Source organism: Anomaloglossus baeobatrachus, chromosome 2 (assembly GCF_048569485.1).
Source record: "Anomaloglossus baeobatrachus isolate aAnoBae1 chromosome 2, aAnoBae1.hap1, whole genome shotgun sequence".
NCBI lineage: Eukaryota > Metazoa > Chordata > Amphibia > Anura > Aromobatidae > Anomaloglossus > Anomaloglossus baeobatrachus.
Genome location: NC_134354.1, coordinates 100,272,842 through 100,299,842, shown reverse-complemented (window position 1 = coordinate 100,299,842; position 27,001 = coordinate 100,272,842). Strand labels below are relative to the sequence as shown.

At 44.4% G+C, this 27,001-nt stretch overlaps 1 protein-coding gene across 1 annotated transcript in view; it reads left to right on the top strand.

Moving 5' to 3' along the window:
- CPD (carboxypeptidase D) overlaps window positions 1–26,417 on the top strand; it is a 151,469-nt gene extending 125,052 nt beyond the window's left edge. The window contains exons 15-21 of the mRNA XM_075335230.1: window positions 4,598–4,747; window positions 5,137–5,232; window positions 5,320–5,384; window positions 9,080–9,211; window positions 11,965–12,150; window positions 16,321–16,420; window positions 21,790–26,417. Coding sequence (XP_075191345.1) covers window positions 4,598–4,747; window positions 5,137–5,232; window positions 5,320–5,384; window positions 9,080–9,211; window positions 11,965–12,150; window positions 16,321–16,420; window positions 21,790–22,016 — 956 coding nt within the window. The 3' untranslated portion in view covers window positions 22,017–26,417. The remainder of the gene's footprint in view (window positions 1–4,597; window positions 4,748–5,136; window positions 5,233–5,319; window positions 5,385–9,079; window positions 9,212–11,964; window positions 12,151–16,320; window positions 16,421–21,789) is intronic.
- The last annotated feature ends 584 nt before the right edge of the window (window positions 26,418–27,001 follow it).

Sequence of the window (27,001 nt, the reverse complement as noted above, 5' to 3'; positions counted from 1 at the left end):
GGTGGAAATCAAATGTTTGGACACACAGCAAGGCTCGGAAGGCAAGGAGCGCCATTTGAATTTTTGAGTGCAAAATTAGCTGCACTCATTAGCGGACGCCATGTCGCGTTTGAAGACCCCCTGAGGTGCCTAAACAATGGAGCTCCCCCACAAGTGACCCCGTTTTGGAAACTAGAGCCCTCAAATAATTTTTCTAGATGTTTGGTGAGCACTTTGAACACCTGGGGGCTTCACAGAAGTTTATAACGTTGAGCTGTGAGAAGAAAAATTTTTTTTTTTACCACAAAACTGTTGCTTCAACTAGGTAGCTTTTTTTTCACAAGGGTATCGGCAAAAAATTCACCATAAAATTTATAGTGCATTTTTTCCTGAGTTCGACGATACCTCATATGTGGTGGAAAGTAATTGTTTGGGCGCATGGCGGGGCTCAGAAGAGAAGGAGTGCCATTTGACAGCAAAATTGGTTGGAATCATTAGCGGACGCCATGTCACGTTTGGAGACCCCCTATGGTGCCTAAACAGTGGAGCTCCCTCACAAGTGACCCCATTTTGGAAACTAGACCCCTCAAGGAGTTTATCTAGATGTTTAGCGAGCCCCAAGGGGCTCCACAGAAGTTGATAATATTGAGCCATGAATACAATTGTTTTTTTCACCACAAAACTGTCACTTCAACCAGGTAGCTTTTTTTCCCACAAGGTTATCAGGAAAAAATGTACCATAAAACGTATTGTGCAATTTCTCCTGAGTACGCAGATACCTCATATGTGGTGGAAAGTAATTGTTTGGGCGCATGGCGGGGCTCAGAAAAGGAGCGCCATTTGACAGCAAAATTGGTTGGATTCATTAGCGGACGCCATGTCATGTTTGGAGACCCCCTATGGTGCCTAAACAGTGGAGCTCCCCCACAAATAACCCCATTTTGGAACTAGACCCCTCAAGGAATTTATCTAGATATTTGGTGAGCCCCTTGTACCCCCAGGGGCTCCACAGAAGTTGATAACGTTGAACCGTGAAAATTATTATTTTTTTTTTTTAACCATAAATTTTTGTATCAACCAGGTAGCTTTTTTTTTTTTTTTTCACAACGGTATCAGGAAAAAATGCACTATAAAACGTATTGTGCAATTTTTCCTGAGTACGTAGATACCTCACATGTGGTGGAAAGTAATTGTTTGGGCACATGGTGGGGCTCAGAATAGAAGGAACGCCATTTGACTTTTCAAACGCACAGACGCGGTGCACTGATCGGCCGCTGCAGGACGCACGGTCGGATGAGATATAAAAAACATTGGGGATACGAAAAAAAAAGGTCACGCCAAAAATTGAGCAGGGATGCTGATCCGTTATGTGCATCCCTGATCAGCGCTCGGCGGGACGCACGGACGGATGCGATACAAAAAGCATCGCGAATACGGAAAAAAGTCACGCCAAAAATTGAGCAGGGATGCCGATCCGTTATGTGCATCCCTGATCAGCGCTCGGCGGGACGCACAGACGTCTGCGATACAAAAAGCGTCGGGGATACGGAAAAAAGTCCCGCTGAAAACTGACCACGGATGCAGATCCGTTATCTGCATCCCTGATCAGCGCTCGGCGGGACGCACGGACGGATGAGGTGTAAAAATGGACAAGATACAAGGAAAAAAAAAATATATACTCGCAGTACCAAGAGGATCACTGACCAGAGGAACTGCAGAGGAACAAGAAGGCAGTGAGATGGACAGCTTTACACGAGCAGCAGGCAGGACGTTGGACAGATCAGCAGAAGGACCCAGCGATGGAGGCAGATGTGATCGGGCCAGTGAAGACCTCGGACGACCCGTGAAGGCAGTTAAGAGGACGTCGGGAGGGGGCTTGCAGAGAGGGATGTGGAGAGGGGGGGGGGGTGCAGAGGGGGATGGGGAGGGGGGGTGCAGAGGGGGATGGGGAGGGGGGGTGCAGAGGGGGATGGGGAGGGGGGGTGCAGAGGGGGATGGGGAGGGGGGGTGCAGAGGGGGATGGGGAGGGGGCGGAGAAGCAAAGGCAGAAGGGAGGAACTTTGGAAGCCGAATAGAGATGACAGAGGAGGCAGGCAGATCGCGTGGGGAGCAGATCGGGATGCCGGGGGGCAGATCGGGGCGTAGGGGGGCAGATCGGGGGGGGCACGGGCAGGGGCCTTCACGGGAGCGCGCAGGGGCCTTCACCGGAGCGCAATACTTACCATTGGAGCAGGCGCGGTGACATCAAATTCGGTCTCTGCGGCAGCAGCAGCGATGGCGTGGTACCAAAAGTACCAGCAAGTGCACGCTGCAGGCATGTTGGGGGAGGGTCCCCAGACCAGCACAGGCCTGGGGAGGGCGGCCACCTGCAGATCACACCGCCCCACTGCACACTGATTGGAGCGATTGCGCGTCATAGCACGATCGCTCCAATCAGTGCTGCAGGGGCTGCGGGCGACATGTTTGAGATCCATCTATGATCTGCTGTAGCTGCTACAATAGATCATAGCAGGATCTCACAGTATCGCACTAATTCGGACATTATTTTTGCCGAAATTAGTGCGAACGATGTGGTTGGCGGTTCAGATTTGAACAGCCAATCACATCGATCGCCTATGGGGGGTGGCGATGCCACCCCCCCTGGGGTCAAGCAAAGGTCCCCTGCTGTAAGAAACAGCAGGGGATATCATTTGAAAGCCGTTGCTATGGCCACGGCAATCAAATGAAGTTTAGGCAGTAAAATTACGTCCCTGGTCGTTAAGTCACGTTAAAATAGGACGTAATTTTACTGTCCGCGGTCGTGAAGGGGTTAATAACATTTTTCCACTGGACATGTTCACTTTAATCCTTCAACCTCATTTGCAACTTGGCTGCTGATACCGTAGTAGCTCTGAGACTCATGTTAAGTCCTTTAAAGTATTTTGGTCCTACTTTTAGAAGATTAACCATTTAGACACAGATATGTTCTCTTCCTTTAGTTGATTTGCAGAATTCTGAGACATAATATTTTTTATTATTATTGCTACTACTTGTCTGATATATACTATAACAATATTCTGCATGTAGTAAAATTCTGACTCTTGTGTGAAGACTGCAAAATTTTTGCCTGATTTGTGTCTCACTAATTCACTGCTCATTTGGATGCATTGTTAAACGGATTCACAAATATGATGAATTATTTCACGTGGATTTATGAAAAATATAGGTTAAAGCACCACTCCTAGCATTTTTTTTTGTTCTCTTTTTAAATGCAAGTCTTCTGACCCCTGCCATATACTCGCCCTCCGGTGGCTTTCTCTTCGGCCGGAGCTGCAATGATAGGTTTGCTGTGATCTGTGACCTGATGGAAGCTCCATTTTTTCATAGAGCAACTAGAGGTCACAACTCTATACAAGTCTATGAGAGCCTTGTTCTGGCTATCATAGACTTGTATTGAGTGCTTGTGATGTAACTTCTGGCATCCAGCCAGTCAGAAGTTAGTCACAAAATGGCGCTGTGGGACCGGAACAATGCCGAAAAAACATGATAATGCTGAAGGGTGAGTATAATGCCAGAGTTAGAGGGCTGGACTAGTGCTTTAATCGATTCTTCCATTGTATTCAATGGACTAACAACTTGATAAAATGCATAGCTTGATGTGCTCATCAGAAATTCTGCAAATCTAATGTATAGAGATTTAAGTCTGTTTCAACTTTCAAATACAGTGGAACCTCGGTTGAGTAACCCAGTTAGCGAGTAGTTCGCTTAGCGAGCAAAGCTTTCTGTAAATTTGTAACTGGGTTACGAGCAAGCTTTGCTGAACGAGCAAAATACAAACCACTCACACTTCCGGTTCCGTACATCCACAGCACTCTAACCTGCTCTTGTAGTCCACCCAAGCACACACACACATATATTATGCTCACCTTACCTTCTGTTCCATCGCTGGCCTCATGGTTCTTGTAGTTCGCCAGTACAGGATGTGTATCGGCAACCATCGTGACGAGGGAGGAACTTGCTCTGGCAGCGGAAGTTCCTCCCTCGTCGCGATGCTTACCTGATACACATCCTGTACCGGCGAAATGCAAGATCCATGAGGCCGGTGATGGAACGGAAGGTAAGGTGAGCATAATATGTGTACCTTCCTTTCCATCGCCAGCCTCATGATTCTTGCAGGTCGCCGCTACAGGATGTGTATCGGCAACCATCGCAACAATGGAGGAACTTCCGCTGTCAGCCGCTACTCAAAAGCAGCGCACTGGCAGCGGACGTTCCTCCCTCGTCGCGATGGTTGCTGATACACATTCTGTACCGGCAAACTACAAGTTCCAGGAGGCCGGCAATGGAACGGAAGCTAAGGTGTGTGTGTGTGTGTGTGTGTGTGTGTGTGTGTGTGTGTGTGTGTGTGTGTGTGTGTGTGTGTGTGTGTACACAATAGGGGACCAGGATGGGACATTTAAAAAGTTGTGGAACGAATTGTCTGCATTGCAATGCTTTCCTATGGGAAATCTTGCTTTGCTGAACAAGTAACTTGGTTTACAAGCACACTCCCAGAACGGATTGTTCTCGTTAACCAAGGTTCCACTGTACTTATATATGTATGTATTTTACATCGACCGTTTGTTCCCCTCTTTCCTAGGTAACTCTTCTGGTCCTGTGGGAGATAGAGAAAAGGAGACTAATGTCGTCATTGACAGTTTAATCTTGAAGCAGGATTTCACGCTTTCTGTCGTTTTAGACGGGGGCTCCCTGCTGGTTACATACCCATATGATAACCCAGTGCACACAGGTGAGGTGGGGAATATAGCGCCATCTAGTGGGATTAAATTCATTGTCTCCATTATATTTGCCATTGTTAGATTTTATTTTTTTTTTTACAATTTTAATGAATTACATTTAATTGCAACTTCAGTAATCACAGTAAAAATAATTTGGCTAATAAGTTATTCTTTGTATACTAGGAATTAAAAAAACAAAATTCTGATATACTTTCTTTACCAGTTTTCCATGGTTTGTCATGATCTATGCAGAAACCATTATTTCAGTGGCTAAAAATCTGCCCTGTGATCACACATTAAAGGTTTAGAGCAGAGATCTTGAAAAACAAGACACATTGAGACCTAATGTATTTTAGAAAATTGTATCCATTACACAAATATATATATTTTTTTCCAATAGTGGAGAATAAAGATACTTTGAAACATTTAGCTTCTGTCTATGCAAATAACCACCCTACAATCCATCTCGGACACCCAGGATGCCCTAACAAGTCTGGTTCGTATACATGATGCAGATTAATCCATAGTTTGTTTATGCTGCCAGATTTTGGAGATTTACACTTTTGTATTTTTTTGCTTTTAGATGAGAATATTCCTGGAGGAGTGATCAATGGCGCTGAATGGAGAGGACATCAAGGCAGCATGAAGGTAAGCCTCAACGGCTTAAAGTTAACTGTACATATATAACACCATTAAACATCAAATTCCTTATCAATTAGAAGAATTGTTTGCCTTTTACATACTGTTTAAAAAAAAAAAAAAAGTTCCAATGCAGAGTTATGACATTTACTGTTTGGCACCAGCTAGGGTTCATCGAGTATAGTAATGTGCACGTCCCCTAATGAGCGGAGTGCTGGTGGTCACACATGCTCAGTCACTCCTCCAACACAGGTGTCCTTGTACCGATCCTCTGTGCACAGCAGAATTGCAGGTAAAGGTATTTTTATGTTAGAATCGCTGCAAATTTTTTTTTTTATTAATCCAATTAGCTTTTATTGAAACCATGGCAGATACAAAATCATACATGGTAAATGAAGATTACATTTGTCAACCGCCTGCACATAAGGGCACCATACATTAGTATACTCCAAGACAATCCGGTTACAATTCCTCTGCCTTACATTTTAACCACACAACAACATGGGGGGGAGATGGGGACTTCATTCAAGTAAGTGGGCACAAGAACAAAGAGGGGAGGGGAAGAAGGTAGGGTTGGGGGGAGTGGGACGGGAGGTTAGTAAGGGTAGAGGGTTAGATGCCTGCCTGCATTACCAACCTCAGCCCACCAGCCGGGGCCATCAACTCCTCCTAGACCTCTCTCATAACCTGCTGTCTGTCAGGGTCTCAATGCTTTAGCCCCCTGGCTAGCCAAGCCAGGCCTATGATTCCATCAGCTGTATCTCAACTAGGTGCTCTTTGCCGGGGGAATAGTTGTGTAATAGGTGTTGCATGGCTGGATGACAGCCAGGGTTCCCATATTTTAAGGATTCTAGTTTTTTGTTTTAGGGAGTGGGCAAGACAGTATTCATATTGGCATTGTTGGTCGATCCTACTATATAACTCGGCTCCAGAGGGAGCTTCAGTGGCCTTCCACAAATGGCTCAGACACTGTCTGGCAGCTAATAAAATTTGCACAATCAGTCCCCTAAAATTCTGCGGGTACGAGTCTATGCCCAAATTCAGAACTGCCAGCCCTGGGTTGCGGTTGGTGTGCACACCTGTCATTTCACTAATTAGTCTAAAAACTGCTATCCAAAAAGGTTGGACCCTCAGACAGTGCCACCAACAGTGTCCCAGTGATCCCCTCTGGAGGCAGCCCTTCCAACAGAATTTTGAGTAGTTGGGGATGTAATGCGCCAATTTTGCCGGCGTAAGGTACCAACGTAGATGCACCTTTTTCAGTTGTTCCAAATAGTTAATGCATTTTGAGGATCTTTGCACCCACTGTGTCGCAGTATGCCATGCCGAGGGGGAGGTGTTAACAATAGAACTACTGGACGCGTGACACCCATATAAAAATACATGGTGCAAAGTAGTCAAAATTACTACCTCAATAGTTCTAGTGTTAATGTCTAAATCTGATTCCCATTTAGTCATGTATGGGAGCTTTTGCTTGTCAGAGGGGTTGTTCAACCATTTGTAGGTTAAAGAGATTCCCGGTTGCCTCATTAGTTTTATAAACAATAGTGCCTTAACAGTGGGTAAGGTCGGGTTTGATCCCGGGGGGAATTTCGTCGTGCTTAGAAAATGGCGAATCTGCAGGTGTTTATAAAAACACCCCTTTAGGGAGGGGTGCTCCCGAAGTATATCGTTAAAGGGCCTAACTCTGCACCATCGTACATGTCCGCCAAAACCCACCGCCTCCCATTTACTCAAATTTGTATATGGAATGTGGGATTCTAATGCTCAAAGCGAAATTACTGACAGCGGGACCTGGATCTGCAAATTACTGTTAAAGCTGCTATTAAAGGGAACCTGTCAGGTGTAATATGCACCCAGAGCCACAAGCAGTTCTGGGTGCATATTGCTAATCCTTGGAGATCTTTATAAAAAGTATTTCTAAAGATCCTCTATGATATACTAATGAGGCCAGGGACTAGGCACAAGGGCGTTACTGCCCTTGGCTATTCAGCCCCTTAAGCATCTAAGCAGACCCCTGTGGGCGTGCCAACATGCTAATGAATGCGCAGTGTCAGAGGCATGGTTGCTCACCTCTGCTGCCACCACGCACGGCGCGGAGTTTCAGCTCAGTGCACATGATTCCCGGATTTCCGGTCATATGCACTAGGAAGCCGTGTGTACGCGTCCTGGCTTCACACTGGTGTAGTGTGCATGACCGGAAGTGCTGGGACTTCTGATCATGAGCACTGACCCTATGCCCGGCGTTCTGAGGCGGTGCAATGGACACAGGTAAGCACATCACTGCCGATGATGACGCTGGGCAGTGAGCTTTGACTAGCATGTTAGCACGCCCCTGTGGGTGTACTAACATGCTAAAAAGGTGTCATGAGCACAAGAACTAATGCCCTTGTGCCTAGTTCCTCATTAGCATATCATAAAAAATCTTTAGCAATACGTTTTCTAAAGATCTCTTTATCTATGCTACTAGATAAAGGGACAGTTAAGCTGGGGTCACACTAAACGACAGCGACAACGACGTCGCTGTTACGTCACCATTTTCTGTGACATAGCAGCGACCTTGTCGCTGTTATGATCGCTGCTTGGCTGTCAAACACAGCAGCCGAAGCAGCGATCATAACGACACGCGTCGCTGTGCTGCAACATGTGCAGAGAGCAGGGAGCCGCGCACACTGAGCGCTGGCTCCTTGCTCTCCTACCTACAGTACACATCGGGTTAATTAACCCGATGTGTACTGCAGCTACATGTCACAGTGCATAGAGCAGGGAGCCGCGCACACTGCTTAGCGCTGGCTCCTTGCTCTCCTAGCTACAGTACACATCGGGTTAATTAACCCGATGTGTACTGCAGCTACATGTCACAGTGCAGGGAGCAGCGCACATTGCTTAGCGCTGGCTCCTTGCTCTCCTAGCTACAGTACACATCGGGTTAATTACACGATGTGTACTGCAGCTACATGTGCACAGAGCAGGAGCCGGCACTGGCAGCGTGAGAGCGGCGGAGGCTGGTAACGAAGGTAAATATCGGGTAACCACCTTGGTTACCCGATGTTTACCCTGGTTACAGTTTACCGCAGCTGCCAGATGCCGGCTCCTGCTCCCTGCTCGCTTCATTTCGTCGCTCTCTCGCTGTCACACACAGCGATGTGTGCGTCACAGCGGGAGAGCGACGAGCAAAAAATGAAGCTGGACATTCAGCAACGAGCGGCGACCTCACAGCAGGGGCCAGCTCGTTGCTGGATGCCACACACAGCGACAGCGACGGGACGTCGCTGCAACGTCACAGAAAATGGTGACGTAGCAGCGACGTCGTTGTCGCTGTGTGTGACACCACCTTTAGGCCGGGATTAGCAATATACACCCAGAACTGCTCGTGGTTCTGGGTGCATATTGCACCTGACAGGTTCCCTTTAACAGCATTTTAGGAGTTTTGCCATGAAAATGATTCTTGGGATAATCAAAGCGGCTAAAAACACTCTTTGATGGTAGACTGGTAAAAGTAAACAGGGTTGATGTGCATCCTATATAAAGAAATCCCAGTAAGGGAGATTTCCTTCTTTTATCATTTTAGAAACACATGTTTACCTTCTAACTTGTACTTGTGATGGGATCAGGACAGCCCACCGCTGTATTAATGTAACACACAGCATTAGACGTTGGGCCAATTAATGACTTTAATGTGTTTACTTGGTTTTTGGTTGCAGGATTTCAGCGTCACCCGTGGTCATTGCCCAGAGATCACAGTCTATACTAGTTGCTGTTTATTCCCTGGCGCTGGGCAGCTGAAGTCCCTGTGGACTGACAACAAAAGAGCACTTCTTGCCATGTTGGTGGAGGTAAGAATCATTGTACGATTCCTTCTACTTCCACTGGTTTCATGTCCCTAAAAATATTCACATTGGTTTTTAGATATTTCAGGGTGGTTGCATGTCGCACATTAAATAGTTTTTCTTGCTGAAGGATTAACCAAGGTTCAATTTCTTTTTTTTATTTTTATTTGTTTATTTTATCTTTATTATAAATCAAGAAACTTTTGTATTACATTTTATTATAGAAATCTGCTTATTTTTCCTCCTGGACTGATCATTCATTCTCTAAATTCTCAATTTATGGGCAAAATTTGTCATCATTGAAAGCAGATTTTTTCATTACTGAGAGGAGAGGACAGTTGGTGCTCATAAAGTTGTATGGAGAATTGTCTCTCATTTCAAGAGAACTTGCAGCAGGATATGTGTCTGCCTTCAGCTCCTCACCTCGGCATAGAATTTTAAAAGCACCAACTGTATCTCCTGTTTCACTAATGTGAAAATGTCGTCTTCACGAAATACAGATTTTACCCATGAAATGAGGGTGAAAGATCAACGCAGGAGGAGGAAACAGCAGATTTCGCTAATATGTATTACAAAGTTTATTTTTTTCAAGTGTACTATTGATTTATGAAAAATAAATTAAAATGACAGCTACCCTTTAACCCCTTCATGATCTATGACGTACCGGTACATTTATAAGTCGTGCTGTTCCTTTTAATAGTGGCAAGCAGATTGGAGATCCGCCCACCGCTGTTAACTGGTTAAATCCTGCTGTCAATTTTGGTCAGTGGAATTTAATGGTTGCCAGCTGGGAGCACGTTATTGCCCGTTCCCATCGGCGGCCCCGTGATGTGATCACGGGCACCAGTGGGTTGTCAGGACAGCCGGGAGTCAGCTGATGACCCCTGTGTCTGTCATGACAAACCTTCTGTGATCGCCTTCGTTCATAGGCACACAGCATTTTGTGCTGTACAGAGCGGTACTGATGCCTTGCTCTCTATAGCATAGGCAATTGGAAGGTCACATTTAAAGACCCCTAAGGGGAATAGTAAACAATAAAAAGTGGGGGGGGGGGGAAAGTTTTAAAAATATGAATACAAAACCGACAAATTCAAATCACTCCCACTTTAGCCAATGGAAAATAAAACGTTTAAATTATACACATATTTGGTATCGCCACTTTCAGAAATGTCCGAGCTATCAAAATATAAAATTAATTAATTTGATCGGTACCACAGCGTAACGAAAAAAATATATATATCAAAGTGCCAGAATTCCAATTTTTGGGCTGACGCAACATTGCAATACAATACAATAAAAACATCGCATCTACCCAAAAATGTTATTTGTAAAAACATCAGCTCAAGACACAAAAATAAGGCATTACACAGCCACCATGAGAATGGTATGGGTTTTGGAAAATGGCAATAAAAGCTCTGTTTATTTAATTATTTTTTTTGACAAATTTCTGATATTTTGTTTCACCAATTAGATAAAAAAAAAAAAAACCTATACAAGTTTCATATCTACGAACACGTACTGACCTGGGGAATCATATTGTTAAGTCAGTTATACTATATAGTGAGCATGGTAAATAAAAAAGCCGAAAAACAATTGTGGAACAGTTATAGCTCTTAGAAGAAGGGAGAGGGAAAATCACAAGGTGATGAGGGGGTTCTCCAAGCATTGTTATAAAAAATACACTTAAAGTTATTTAGAAAAAAAAAAGTTATTTAGCTAAAGGTAACCTTTATTTAGTGCACTGCCATAAATTAGTGTGCAGGACACACAGTAGAACGGGCTGCGTGAATAACCTCTTCTTAGCCATTAAAAGGTATCACAACTCCAAAATTATAATTTAGTTTCTTTCACTGAGAACAATCAATCAATTTTCAACTTGCTAACACGGTACCCAAGATTTTTCTCTTGTTACTAACATCTTCTCGAGTCGTATGTAAGATCAGAGCAGCAACTTGGAATCGTGAACTCTCATTCCTCTGTTCAATCAACCTGACAAGACGCTGTGCAAAGTGGACTGAAGGAGAAGATAAACATCGTTCTGTAGTGGACTGAGAATGAAGATCCATCGGAGTCAGCCTGACCGTTTTAGCCCAGTGCAAGGGAGTACGTCGATCTCCCTCTTCATGCAACCTATCCTAGAACGGGTGCACACTGATAGATGGAAGTTGCCATCTTTAAATTCCTGACAGAGAGCACTAGATAAAGCCTACCCTTTTGCTATATAAAGAAATTTAGAAAAATGTTTAATATTTAGTATTTTGTTTTATTTATTTAATAACCTCTCTCTAAGAACTTTAAGAATGGAAGTCGAAGGTGCAAAAAAGTTATAGTGATATAAATAAATATATATTTATATTCAGAGATTCAGGTAGCACTGTGCGCATCACAGGGTTAAAAAAAAAAGGTAACCAGAACCAGCAGTAACGTAAATGGAAATTGAACGTGTAATAGAAGGCGGATTTAAAGGATTCCATCAATAAGTGATAGGAACTGAATACAGCTCGCTCCGCTCACCTGTACTTTGACAATAGAGCAGCATTCATAGCAGGCAAGTGTGTGTTCCCCAATTGTATAACACTAGTCCTCTTTATGTGCTATGTTCTTTTACATTATATTTTCTGTAGGATTTACCCTACCCATCATTTTGTGATGTTAGAAGGTGTAGTATCCCACTCTCAAATATAAGGTACAGGCCATGCTGTAGGGATGGCATACACATTAGAAGGGAAACCTACTCACAACTGTTTTTCTCCTTTCAGGTACATAAAGGCGTACATGGCGTCGTAAAGGATGAGAAAGGAAAACCTGTCCCTAAAGCGACAATTATTTTCAATGAAGGCGTAAAAGTGTACACTAAGGAGGGAGGATACTTCCATGTTCTGCTTGCACCAGGTTTCCATAACATTAACGCCATTGCGGAGGGATTCCAGCAGCAGCATACACAGGTATTACTTTCTCTGATGTAGATTGACTCCGAGGTGGACTGTAAGCTGGAAATCTTTCTGTTCAACCTCAGGTTCTCCTTTATTATTATTATTATTGTTTATTTATAGAGCACCATTGATTCCATGGTGCTGTACATGAGGGGGTTACATACAGAATACATGTACACGTTACAATAGACAGACTAGCACAGGGGGAAGAGGGCCCTGCCCTTGCGGGCTTACATCCTAAAGGATTTTGGGGAGGAGACAGTAGGTGGGGTGTAGGTGGGGCGGTAGCTCCGCACGGTGGTGGGGCGGCAGCTCCGCACGGTGGTGGGGGCGGCAGCTCCGCACGGTGGGGTGGGGCGGCAGCTCCGCACGGTGGTGGGGCGGCAGCTCCGCACGGTGGTGGGGCGGCAGCTCCGCACGGTGGTGGGGCGGCAGCTCCGCACGGTGGTGGGGCGGCAGCTCCGCACGGTGGTGGGGCGGCAGCTCCGCACGGTGGTGGGGCGGCAGCTCCGCACGGTGGTGGGGCGGTAGCTCCCCACGGTGGTGGGGCGGCAGCTCCGCACGGTGGTGGGGCGGCAGCTCCGCACGGTGGTGGGGCGGCAGCTCCGCACGGTGGTGGGGCGGCAGCTCCGCACGGGTGTGGGGCGGCAGCTCCGCACGGGGGTGGGGCGGCGGCTCCGCACGGGGGTGAAGCAGTGAGGTGTTATGGTTAGTTTACTTCCTTCTGAATGCTTTCAGGTTTAAAGGGGTTGTTCCAAGAACAAGGTAAACGTTAATTAATAGATCTTGCACTAATAAGTTGTACAGTTGGATGTGCTTTTAAACAAAAATGTTCCTGTACTGAGATCTTTTAAATATGCCCCTTCTATATACTGTTGCTTGTATCCAAGAATGCAGAGATGCTCCAGCTCATATAATACAGCTCCTGGCCAGGGGAAGAAGCATAAGTTACTTATGATAAGCGAGTATACAGACGAAACAGCACATAGCTGTTTGTGTGAGAGAACACACATCTCTGTCTGTTTTATCACAGTAATAAGTGTTTTTTTCCTCGTCACCAGTCCTGTGAGCTCATCATAAATCAAGTCAATGACCTATATAAACAGCAGTTACTGGAGCTCCTATATCACTGAGTTGATTTGTGATATTTTCAGAGGGCTGGAGATGCAGCAGAAAGATTCATTACTGTGATAAAACAGGCAGGGAAAATGTGTTACCTGAGAAAGTAGCAGCTGCGAGTACCTATTTTGTCTGTGTACTCACTTATAAATGGCTTGTGTTTCCTACCCTGGCCATGAGCTGTGGTATATGCTGACCATTAACTGGAGTAGGTCTGCACGGTCAGACACGGCCATTACACAGTGCATAGCAGGGGCACATTTATAAATTATCTCAGCACAGGAACATTTTTTTATTTAACGCATCCAATTGTGAAACATTATTAATCATTATTATTCCAAGATCTATTGATTAAAATGTACTTTTGCTCGTATGAAAATCCCTTTAAGTAGTTGATAATGTCCATTTAAACCCTTTCCCAGTGTGGAACAAAAGTATGCCACACCTCCCTATCAAAATAAACAATAAAAAGCAATCAAAACATTGTATCACAAATTGATATAATTAAATTCCTCAGCTCACCACTCAAAAAATGAGCTCACAGAGGTCTGCAGACTAAAAAATAAAAACATTGCAGGTCTTAAAGGTACTGAGCTGAAAAAATAATTTTGTTCTCTTATTTTTACCACATAATGAGCACCATAAAAAAAAAAAAAAAAAAAAGCCAGCCAGAATTGTGGGGGTTTTTTCCCCATTACTTGACCACACTTTCATTTTTTTTCCTGTTTTCCAGTGTATTAATTGGTAAGGGCAATGCTGTTATTCAAAATTACATCTGTTTCTACACAAAGATTCAAATATAACTTTGTCGACAGAAAAATAAAGCGTTATGACTCTTGAAGGAAGGCGAAGGAAAAAGCAAAAGAACAGAAATTGAATTGGCTGCAGTGTAAGGCTGAGTTCACATGTCCTGTAATTGTGCATCATCACAAATCTGTTTGCAGAAAAAGTTGTGCTAACACAACACAAAAAGACAAAAGTCTGTTGTTGAATAACGAATGTCGGCCGGATCCGTTTTTAACATGTGGACTCTATAGAGAACTGATTTGGATTGCTATTTATCCATTTGTAACAGATCCGTTCAAAAAACAACGGATCCATTACAAATGCAAGTACAATAGATGGCTAAGTAGCAATTCGTTAACGGATCCGTTGTACATAGACTGCAATATTAAAAAAACAAATCCAGCAGAAATCAGTTTTCCAATGGATCCGTTCTAACGAATGACTACATGACATGTGAACACAGCCTTAAGAAGTAAAGGGAGTATTTTAGCTTTGTTTTAGAGCCGCAGCCAGGTGGTGGTCCATCAGGAAGGAAGTACCGTATTTTTCGGACTATAAGATGCACCTGACTATAAGATGCACCTGACCATAAGACGCACCCTGGTTTTAGAGGAGGAAAATAAGAAAATAAAATTTTAACCAAAAAATGTGGTCATGACACACTTATGGGGCGAGGATCTGCTGCTGACACTGTTATGGGAGTAATGTCCCCAAATTCTCTACTAAGGTACCCCATTCTGGTAACGATCCTGCTGCCTTGTATATGATCCTGCTCATATACCCCATCCTGCTCATATACCCCCATCCTGCTCATATACCCCCATCCATCCTGCTCATAAAATACCTCCATCCTGCTATATACCCCATCCTGCTCATAAAATACCCCCATCCTGCTCATAAAATACCCCCATCCTGCTCATAAAATAGCCCCATCCTGCTCATAATATACCCCCATCCTGCTCATAATATACCCCCATCCTGGTACATGAACTGTATCCTGTGGCACAGAAAAAAAAATAAACGTTTATACTCACCTTTCCTCACTCCATACAGCACCAATCATCTTCCTTTCTGTCTCAGCTGCAGCGCCGCTGAGTGGAGCCGTCACCGTGTGTGGAGCCGTCCCCTGCAGCATCGCGATGTCTTCCTGTCTGTCCCGGTCAGCTGATCTGTGTGGACGCTAGCGGCGAGCACAGCGATAACGTCATCGCTGTGCTCACCGCTTTCTACATAGATCAGCTGACCGGGACAGACAGGAAGACATCGCAATGCTGCAGGGGACGGCTCCACAAACTGGGACGGGTGAGTTATACTGATTCACTGCACCCCGCGCTGATGATGATGCACGAGGGCAGTGAATACAGCCGTACATGATCACTCCAGGCTGTAGTTGCCAGGGGTGATCATGCGGGCAGGCTGTTTAATATGCGTGCATCCCCCGCCCACCTGTCAGAGCTGACTTCAGCGCTGAGAAATGATGGTCAGGAGGATGGGCGTGCATATTAAATGAGCGGGACCACGTGGTCATGGCAGGCTGCTGCAGCCTGCTCGTGCCCCCGATGACCCTCATTCCCCGCAGCCACATTCAAGACCATAAGACGCACCCCCCACTGTCCTCCAACATTTGGGGGGAAAAAAGTGCGTCTTATGGTCTGAAAAATACGGTAGTATACGGTCTTCCTTTTTTTTTTTTTATTTATTTTTTAATATATACTTTGAGTCCAAAAACTACACCAAAAATTACCTGTGTGATTGCAACTTAACATGTTTTATAGCGTATGGACTGTCTTGACATCTTAACTAATCTTGACATTGAACTTTCTCTTCCAAATCCTTGTAGAAAATATTTAAGCATTGTTCCCATGTTTCTGCTGTGATATCACTTCAACGTGTGAACGCACCACATAAGGTTACATTCCACCATTACAAACACCAAAAAAATCCAGTTTTTGTTGTGGTTTTGCTCCAGTTTTGATGGTTTCAAATTGGAACAAAGAGAAAATGTTCCTAGAAATGTCTTGACAATGCAGTGCCAGCCTTGAACACGCCTTGTGGTGATGTTACTGCCGCTCAATCACTGCATACATAGTGAGGAAGGACAAAATCCAGTGTAGCAAGAACAGTTGTGCAGTGAGGGGCTTGGTTTTGGGATACTGTAGATTTCAGTTTAATTAAACATTTGTTTTGCTTTATTTTTAATTCATATATATATATATATTAGATCCTCGTTCACACGGTGTAGTTTGCTTTTTTGACTTGCTTCACTTTCATTTGCAGGTTCATGTTAGACACGATGCAGCCAGCCTTGTAGAAATAATATTTGTCATGGATAACCGCATTTTCGGGCTGCCCAGAGAGTTGGTTGTAACTATTGCAGGTATGACATTGTTTGTCACTGTTAAATTTACATATAATGCTAATTCTTGCTGAGCTTAGACGTAAAAACCCTTTTCACATCACTTAAAGGGAATCTGTCACCAGGTTTTTGTTCCCCCATCTGAGAGCTGCATAATGTAGAGACAGGGACCCTGATTCCAGCGATGTGTCACTTACTGAGTTGTTTGCTGTCATTTTGTCATACAATCAATGTTTTCCCTGCTGCAGATCTATCAGTTATACAGAGCTCATGAATATGCTGGACTACCTGCATCAAACCAAGTAGTCCTCTAATGATGATCTACTGCTGATTAAACTGTGATTTTATCAAAACTACATTAACCCCTTCACGACCCATGACTGATATATCTGTCATGGATCATGTGAGGTTAATCCCCGCCCCCTGCCGTGGGCAGTTCGCGGCGATCCGCGCACATATCAGCTGTTTTTAACAGCTGACATCTGCGCTTGGAAGTTACAAGTGGAATCGCTTCCACCTGCAACTTTTAACCCCTTTCATCTCGCTGCCAAAGTCTGGCAGCGAGATGTATATGCGCGTGGCCATTACTTTCACTTACCGCCGCCCCCTCCGGAAGTCACGTGCGTGATCACGTGACTTTTGGTGGTTGCCATGGTAGCACAGGGTCATGTGATGACTCCTGTAGCTCACATGAATTAGTTTCGGTTTCACTTGGCCCGGAGCCGAGTGAAGCAAAAAGTGAGTATATCTGCTGTGTAACTGTGATCAGCAGATAGGGCAGAGCGATTGGATTGTTGATCCATATAGCCCCCTAGGGGGACTAGTAAAATAAAAAAAAAGTGAAAAAAAAATAAAACTTTTAAAAAGAAAACCTAAAAGTTCAAATCACCCCCCTTTCACCCCATTGAAAATTAAAGGGTTAAAAAAATAAAAAAATATACACATTTGGTATCGCCGCATTCAAAATTGCCCGATCTATTAAAATGTAAAATTAATTAATCTGATTGGAATTTATTTGCTGCTATGCCATTTACCAAATGACAAAATTACGTTTTTTGGTTGCTGCAAGTTTTGCGCAAAATGCAATAACAGGCGATCAAAATGTAGCATCTGCACAAAAATGGTACCGTTAAAAATGTCAGCTCGAGACGCAAAAAATAAGCTGTCAGTGAGCCATAGATCCCGGAAAATGGCCACGCTATGGGTTTTGGAAAATGGCGCAAAACGTACGCCACTTTTATTGGACCAGCTTGTGAATTTTTCTTTAACCCCCTTAGATACAAGTAAACCTATACATGATGGTGTCTACAAACTCGCACCGACCTGAGGCATCACAACAACACATCAGTTTTACAATATAGTGAACATGGTGAATATAATATCCCAAACACTATTGTACGATCACACTTTTCTTGCAGTTTTTCCACACTTGGAATTTGCTGTTTTCCAGTACACTGTATGGTAAAACTTATGGTTTCATTTAAAAGTACATCTCGTCCCACAAAAAACAAGCCTCATATGGCAAGATTGACGGAAAAATAAAAAAAGTTACGGCTCTTGGAAGAAGGGGAGCAAAAAAAGAAAAACGGAAAGCGCCCGTGTGCTGAAGGGGTTAAGCTGCCCAGTAAGTGACACATCTCTGGAATCAGGATCTCTGCCCCTACATGATGCTGCTATCAGATTAGATGGCAAAAATTTGGTAACAGATTCCCTTTAAGAGATATCTGTTCTCCCATACCGCTTTATAAATCAAATGATTGTTGAAGTCAAAGGCTATTTTCTAGGAAAACTTATCAGGATTAAAAAATAATGTATAAGTTTCTGTATGTATGTAAGTATAGATGTAATATTAGTGAATATAAACAGTGTACACAGTGCTGGTTGTGTATTGCATGTCCATGTCTTGCTTGTGAGGTCCGGTTGCAAGACACAAGCCTTTTCATGGAAAGAAAAGCATCCAAGCCCGGCTATATTTTGCCAAAACCTACATCAATAAAAGCATTAATAGTTTCTTTTTATCATTTAACAAAATGCAAAGTGAATTAATAAGTAGATCTAGGTATGACCTCCCTGTGCCTTAAAAACAGAATCAAAACCCTCAGCGGGGTGCTGCAGAACTAACCACAGATCTTTAGATCTGAGACGTCTGGCAAGAAGGGGCTTTCAAGGACAAATTGCAGCCAAAAAAGTCATCCCTGTGATGTGGAAACAAGGCCAAGTGACTTAACTATGCACAAAAACATAGAAATGGGGTACAGATAAGTGGCAGCAGGTGCCCTGGACTGATGAGTCAAAATGTGAAATATTTGGCTGTAACTAAAGGCATTTTGTTTGCTCAAGGACTGGAGAGCGGTGCAATGAGCGTCCACAGGGAGCAGTGGAGCATGGTGGAGGCTCCTTACAAGTTTGGGGATTTTATTTCAGCAAATGTAATTGAAGTAGTCCTATCCCAATATGGAGTAGGTGTAATAATATTATCCAATACCTCAAGTTAGAAATGTAATATAGTTCTCCTGATTAGTTATGCCGTTTACTTCATATGCAGGGCATTGCAGTAGCTTAGGTATCCAAGGTTAAGACCACTAGGAACTGTTTATATGACTGGTCGTAAACATGGATACCTAAGCCACTGCAATGCCTTGCACCTGAGGTAAGCGACCTAACTAATCAGGAGATCTATACTACATTTCTAATTGGAGGTATTTTTTTAATTATTTATTATTATTATTATTTATTATTATTATGCGATGGTTATACCCCTTTATGAACTATAATCGCCTTAAGAATTGCAAGGAGACCTGCAAGTGATAAGACCCAACGAAGCCCTGTTCTCAACATAGTCTGTCTGGGATTATCTATAGAAGATCTGTGGCACGGGGCAGCACGGTGGCTCAGTGGTTAGCACTGGAGTCTTGCAGCGCTGGGGTCCTGGGTTCAAATCCCACCAAGGACAACATCTGCAAGGAGTTTGTATGTTCTCCTCGTGTTTGCGTGGGTTTCCTCCGGGTTCTCCAGTTTCCTCCCACACTCCAAAGACATACAGATAGGGACTCTAGATTGTGGGCCCCAATGGGGACAGTGTTGCCAATGTATGTAAAGCGCTGTGGAATTAATAGCGCTATATAAATGAATAAAATTATTATTAATTATTATCTGTGGTTAGTTCTCTAAGATGTTTGGAAAAGCCTCCTAGTTGAATTCCATCAAAAACTGTGTGTAAGTGTAATTGATGCTGCTTTGAAGGCACAGGACGGTCACAACAAATATTGATTCGATTTTAAATTTTCCTGTTTGTTCAATCACTGTACATTTTGTTAATTGATAAAAAAAAAAAAATAAACTTATCGCTTCTATTTTTTAAAAGAAACCTTCTAAGACCGCTTCTATACAGTAGCCATTTATTTGTTTATAACACACTAAGGTTCTAAAAACAAAGGAAGAACTGAGGGAGGGAAGCTGTGCAGTGGGGAGAAGGGGGGGGGAGCTGTGCAGCGGGGAGAAGGGGGGGGGAGCTGTGCAGTAGGGAGAAGGGGGGGGAGCTGTGCAGTAGGGAGAAGGGGGGGAGCTGTGCAGTAGGGAGAAGGGGGGGAAGCTGTGCAGTGGGGAGAAGGGGGGAAAGCTGTGCAGTAGGGAGAAGGGGGGGAAGCTGTGCAGTGGGGAGAAGGGGGGGAAGCTGTGCAGTGGGGAGAAGGGGGGGAAGCTGTGCAGTGGGGAGAAGGGGGGGAAGCTGTGCAGTGGGGAGAAGGGGGGGAGCTGTGCAGTGGGGAGAAGGGGGGGAGCTGTGCAGTAGGGAGAAGGGGGGGGAGCTGTGCAGTGGGGAGAAGGGGGAAAGCTGTGCAGTGGGGAGAAGGGGGGAAAGCTGTGCAGTGGGGAGAAGGGGGGAAAGCTGTGCAGTGGGGAGAAGGGGGGGAAGCTGTGCAGTGGGGAGAAGGGGGGGAAGCTGTGCAGTGGGGAGAAGGGGGGGAAGCTGTGCAGTGGGGAGAAGGGGGGAAAGCTGTGCAGTGGGGAGAAGGGGGGAAAGCTGTGCAGTGGGGAGAAGGGGGGAAAGCTGTGCAGTGGGGAGAAGGGGGGAAAGCTGTGCAGTGGGGAGAAGGGGGGAAAGCTGTGCAGTGGGGAGAAGGGGGGGAAGCTGTGCAGTGGGGAGAAGGGGGGGAGCTGTGCAGCGGGGAGAAGGGGGGGGAGCTGTGCAGCGGGGAGAAGGGGGGGGAGCTGTGCAGCGGGGAGAAGGGGGGGGAGCTGTGCAGCGGGGAGAAGGGGGGGGAGCTGTGCAGCTGGGAGAAGGGGGGGGAGCTGTGCAGCGGGGAGAAGGGGGGGGGAGCTGTGCAGCGGGGAGAAGGGGGGGGAGCTGTGCAGCGGGGAGAAGGGGGGGGAGCTGTGCAGCGGGGAGAAGGGGGGGGGAGCTGTGCAGCGGGGAGAAGGGGGGGGGGAGCTGTGCAGCGGGGAGAAGGGGGGGGGAGCTGTGCAGCGGGGAGAAGGGGGGGGGGAGCTGTGCAGCGGGGAGAAGGGGGGGGGAGCTGTGCAGCGGGGAGAAGGGGGGGGGAGCTGTGCAGCGGGGAGAAGGGGGGGGGAGCTGTGCAGCGGGGAGAAGGGGGGGGGGGAGCTGTGCAGCGGGGAGAAGGGGGGGAGCTGTGCAGCGGGGAGAAGGGGGGGGAGCTGTGCAGCGGGGAGGAGGGGGGGGGGGACGCTGTGCAGCGAGGAGGGGGGGGGAAACGCTGTGCAGGGAGGGGGGGGGGAAACGCTGTGCAGCGAGGAGGAGGGCGGGAAAAAAGTTAGAAATGTGGATTATACTGCAGGTTCACCATGGATTTGAATTGAATGCTGTGTGCATTTGTAGCAGGAAAATTTGTTGTGTGTGACTTTACCCCTATAAAAAAAATTGTTTAAAAGAACTGAGTCCTCAGTGGTTGATACCTTTTAATGGCTAACTGAAAAGATGGTAATTATTGCAAGCTTTCGAGACTACTCAGGTCTCAAGAAAACCTGAGTAGTCTCGAAAGCTTGCAATTATTACCATCTTTTCAGTTAACCATTAAAAGGTATCAACCACTGAGGACTCAGTTCTTTTAAACAATTTGTTTATCTCTACTGGCTAACACGGTACAAAGATATATTTTACTTTTACCCCTATAGTGTGTCTTTACCCCTATAGTGTGTCTTTACCCCTATAGTGTGTCTTTACCCCTATAGTGTGTCTTTACCCCTATAGTGTGTCTTTACCCCTATAGTGTGTCTTTACCCCTATAGTGTGTCTTTACCCCTATAGTGTGTCTTTACCCCTATAGTGTGTCTTTACCCCTATAGTGTGTCATTTTCTGTTGGCTTGCTGATTAAATATTTGTAGATGTTCTTGCCCTTAATGTTAAACTAGATTATTCCTGGTTTCTTTTCAGGGGCCACAATGACTGCTCTACTATTGACGGCCTGCATCATCTGGTGCGTCTGTTCAATCAAGTCCAATAGGCACAAAGATGGATTCCATCGGTTGAGGCAAAACAATGATGACTATGAGGATGAAATCCGCTTGATGTCTGCTGGATCAAAGAAATCCCTCCTAAGTAATGAATTCCAGGATGAAACCGACACCGAGGAGGAGACACTATATACCAGCAAGCATTAAATACCCCCACAGCGAGGACGAGTCGCTCCAGGCCGGATACGGAGGTCTCTCCACAATCGGGAACAATTCCTACCTTGGCTGCGGCCTCGTCCTGCGCTCTGTATCTGCACATTTGCCATTGACCTTTTCTTGAACTACTTTTTGTGTTAAGTGCTTTTTTTCATTTTTACAATTTTCTTGTGTGTTTGTGTATGTCTGGATCCCATTGTCTTCTAGCAAAATAACATGACAAGCAAGGATCGCAACGACAGTGGATTCCTTATGAAGCCTTACCAGCTGCATAGTCGCCACTCAGCGGCCCCTTATAGGGGGCTTAGGATTTATTGCAATATTTGGCGAGGTGCCTCACCGAGCCGCCGTACTTCTTTCTATTCTATGCTTTCTCTACATATAAGAACAATGTGACTTTAGGGTGAACGTGTTGTCAGCTTGTTGTATATGGTAACTGACTGATTGAAATTTTGTATTGAATAGGTTTTATTTCTGCCATTTGAGGGGGGGAAAAAAAAGAATGTTTTTGCCTGAGAGCAGTTTTATAATAGTCACAGATGGTTTAGGGTCTCCAGGTTTTTCGTAATGGGGGGTTATGGAACAAAGAGTGTAATTTAATGTTCTTTTTTAGCCACTACAATAATGAAGGCGACGTTGTAGGTACAGTGACTGCCTCTATCCCCGAGCTGCTGACTGGTCAGCACGTGTTCATTTTCTTATCTTTGGCCATTTCTGCTATGTGGCAATAAGCACATTTCTATGATCATGTTTGTCCTTTAATCCATCACTCACCATGGCAGTAATATCCAACATTTTGTCAAACAAACCTCCTATTGCATCCGCTAAATTTCACTAGAATGCACTAATATTCCATTATTTGGAATGCTAAATATTCCGCTAATACTGTATAACAAGAAAGTTTGCTCCATCCGTATCATGTGATAGGTTATAGATAAGTTTGATAAAATCACGTTGATGGCGACTGTGATTTCTGGGACCTTCGCTGATTTTTTCGAAGATTCCTTACACCCAATTGGCACTTATTTGAACTTTTTTTTATTTCTGTTCCAGTAATCAGCGCAAAGGACTATATAAATTAGGGCAAGTCCAGAGATGCCAGAATATTTTCAAAGGTATTCCACAGCAGAATCAACTTGCATTTTACCCTTCTGCATTATAGAGGTTAAATGCTGTGGATTTGATCATTTGCAGTATGCTGTTTTCCCCACTATACGTGGATAGTGTTTTCTTCATGCAGATTTACTGTACTGTGATTTGCTGCTGATTTGCAGTGAGTAATCCACTACATTTGGACAAGTAATTTACTTTTAATATTGCCAGTATCGGTAGCTGAGGCAAAGGGTTTGGGGCTCTATATAGAGTTCTTTCATTTTTTTTTATTTTTTTTTTTAAGTCAATGGTTGTCCACAATCAGACTTAAAGCCAATCCGTCATTATGTTCTACAATGCACACTACATACATTATTAAATAGGTCCGGTAGACCTGATGAGGCTGGTGTACTTACTGTAAAAAAAATCTATGTAAATTATTTTTGGACGGTTTACTGTCTAAACCTAATGGGGTAATCTGGGACTTTTGGGATTTTTTTTTTTTGGCTATTGGGTTAAGAATTTATGAGGAGTTAAGCCTGCTTTACACGCTACGATTTATCTGACGATCTCGTTAACGATGTGACACGCCAAGATCGTAGTTACGATTTGCCCAGATCGCTCATAAGTCGTTTATTAGCGGTCACACGTAACGATCTCACATGCGACGCAAAATCGTTCAGCGATATATTGTCTGACCAAGGCGGTCGTGTGGATGTTGTTCATCGTTTGCAGGGTGTCAAACGTACCAATATGTCTGCTGCGTTCCAAACGATGAACAATATTTTGAAAGTGAACGACGTGTCAACGATCAACGATTTTCAACCTATTTGCGATCGTTCGGAGTCGCACGTAGGTGTCACACGCAATGACGTCACTAACGATGCCGTATGTGCGGCACGGAAACCGTGACCCGCCGACATATCGTCCGATAAATTGTAGCGTGTAACGCCACCTTTAGTTTACCTGCCTGTGCTGCTCTGTGACAGCTGATCTTGCTCAGAGCGGTCATGTTCTGCTCCTGGCGGATTCTCCTTCTCCCTTTGACATCACATAGACAGTATAGCTCTTTCTCTTCGCTCTGCTTAGTTGATGGAGTGTCACTAACAACGTGCTGATTGACCGCCGGCTCAAAATAACACAACAGGGAGCTGGCTGTCAATCAGCATGACGCTACCAGTGACGCCCCTTCAACAAAGCAGAGAGAAGAAAAAGAGCTGCTCTGTTGTCATGAGGTGAAATGAAGCCGAAGAATCGGCGCCTGAGTCAGGAGAGTTCTCCGGAGGGCAGAACAGGCAGGTAACTAGCAACTCCCTACTGGTAAGTTATCAGCCTAATAGCCAACAACCCCACAGTCCAACATAATCCCTTTTTTAAGATGTGTATTTTATGAGTCCCACTACAGCTGGACTCTTAAAAGGTCATTTTATTATTAGGCAGTAAAACTTTCTTCAAGGATTATAAAGCATTCCTGAAATTGATTTTTAAGCGAAGTACACCAGCCTCATCAGGGCTAGGAAATCTTTTTTAATAATATTCTTGTACTTTGTGTGAATTCTGGTGATGGATCCGCTGTAACCAATGTGTTCTTACACCATATTGGATCCTTTGACATAAAAAAAGCAATTGCAGAAAGTGCAGCAGCCCAGCATTTCTGTACTAAAAACACACAAAAAAGTGTCCAATCTGCACCCAAAAGTGAGTATATTGCTGCAGACCGGAAGAAAAAATGCAGCGGAAAGTGTTTTTGCACATGGGAATATAACCTTACTATTTAGGGGTTTGGGGTTTTTTTTCTTTTTCTTTTTTTTCGTCATATACTATTATTTGGGAATGATACTTAGTACTGTTAGTACTTTTACACATCGCTGCCAAATCCACTGCCTTAAGTTTGCTTTTTTTTTTTTATTCGGCCTTTGATCAATCAGTTTTGTCACCCATGCAGTAGTTTGATCTCCAAAATTGCGTTTGGATATTGACATTTTAATTTTTATATATAGGTGACAACTTTCCATGTAGTTCTGTCCCCCTCTAGGGCATTACTTTATTAGGGTGAGCAGTAAATCTGGTTTTACTCATTCATTGAAAGGGGGAAATCCAGTTGTGATGGATCGATTGATCATTTTATAAATGTAAGGAGATCCTATAGGTGGTGCTTGGGATCTCTGATCACCAACTGTGTTCAAAGGGCGCTATAGAGTACTCGGACCCCTTTGGTACCGCTTGTAGATTTCTCTATCTGGAAATCTGATGGAGTATTCAAAGTCATTGACTTACATCATCCTGTTATTACACTGTTGCTAGTTTTCAGAAACCCCTTTTTTTATAGAGCCCTTTACATTCTACAAATCGGTGATGGTCCAAGATCAGACTTTTCACACATCCATGACATTGAGGCTATGTGCGCACGTAGCGTCTGTCCAGAAATTTCTTCAAATAGCTGCAGAAACACTGCGTACTGAAATAAAGAAAAGCCGGTTCCATGCGCACTGAGTGCAGCCCCTCCCATAGACAGAGCGGGGACTGCAGGCAGAGCGCACGGAAGAAGTGACATGTCACTTCTTAGAACGCACGCTTCGGGCAGCAGCCAAAGCGCTGCGCTCTAATACGCCACGTGCGCACGGCTCCTGCACAATCTTCATAGATTATGCTGGGGACACAGGACGCATGCAGTTACGCTGCGGTGCAGATCGCAGCCTAACTGCATGAAATACGCAATGTGCGCACATAGCCTGACTGTATTTTCCCTTTATTAGGAATAAATTACAGGATTGCGGTTTATGCAGTCTCTTAATATATCCGAGCTTTAAGCCGTGGCATAGGGTTCATCTCTTCTGCGTTCTCTGGCCTCTATATAATATATGCCACCATCTCCAAATCCATTTTCTGTATTCTCTCGGTACATCCCAAGGCCATGCAGTATTATATGCTTATCCCAATGAGGCATTATGGACCTTAAGTTGCATTTCCTGCCATGCTGTATAGATATGTAGTAACTCCTGAAGTGCCTTGTTGCTGCAGCATTTGCTAGATACGGTATTGTGCGTGACAATGCTGCAACGCTTTACCATGGGAAAAGGGGTTCCCCAGATTTCATTAATGGAAGCCCTTAATTTTGCTTTAACAACCATCGTCGTGTTGTAGATGGATATTAATCTCAGATACTGCCATTGAACTGGTACAACATTATGTATTGCACTCGTGCCTGTTAATAGCCCGTCCTACATGGACATTGCTCATTTTCACTTGATTTTTTTATTATCTTGTCATACTCTTTGTGTAAATAAATCCAGGATGCCTACTTGTGTGCAGGAGTCACGCCGCTAATTTACCAACTTTTGCATTTTTTTTCTTTTTTTTTTTCTTTCCTGTCTTCAAAATGTTATAACTGAAGCCTTTGATGTGACTGATTTGCAGAAGTCATATTTATTTATTGCAAGTTATGTAACTAAATATTTGAGAAGAAACCAAAAAAAAATCCTGTCTCTTATTCTTTTGTTGTATTCTATTCTACCAATATCGCCACAATTCTGCAATCTGCGCAGAAGTTTACAGAGATCAAATGCTTTAAAACCAACTAACACGACCCTGATGTCTAGATATCTGGAATCTTTGTCTCTATTTGATGTCTATATTTAAAGGTTACCACCAGGAGTGCACACTCAGAGCGGAGTACGGCCTCAGAGACTTTCTATTAGGTCCCCTTCACACGTCCGTGAAAATCAGACACGTTGTTCACGGACGTGTCAAAGATGCGTATTGTCCTCCATGTGCCGTTTTTATGGCACAGCGTGTGTTATCCGTCTTCCTGCTAGAATGCAATGGTGAGTGTGGTTCTACTACCCGACAGAAGATATCTAACCCTGCTAGATTTTCCTACGCAA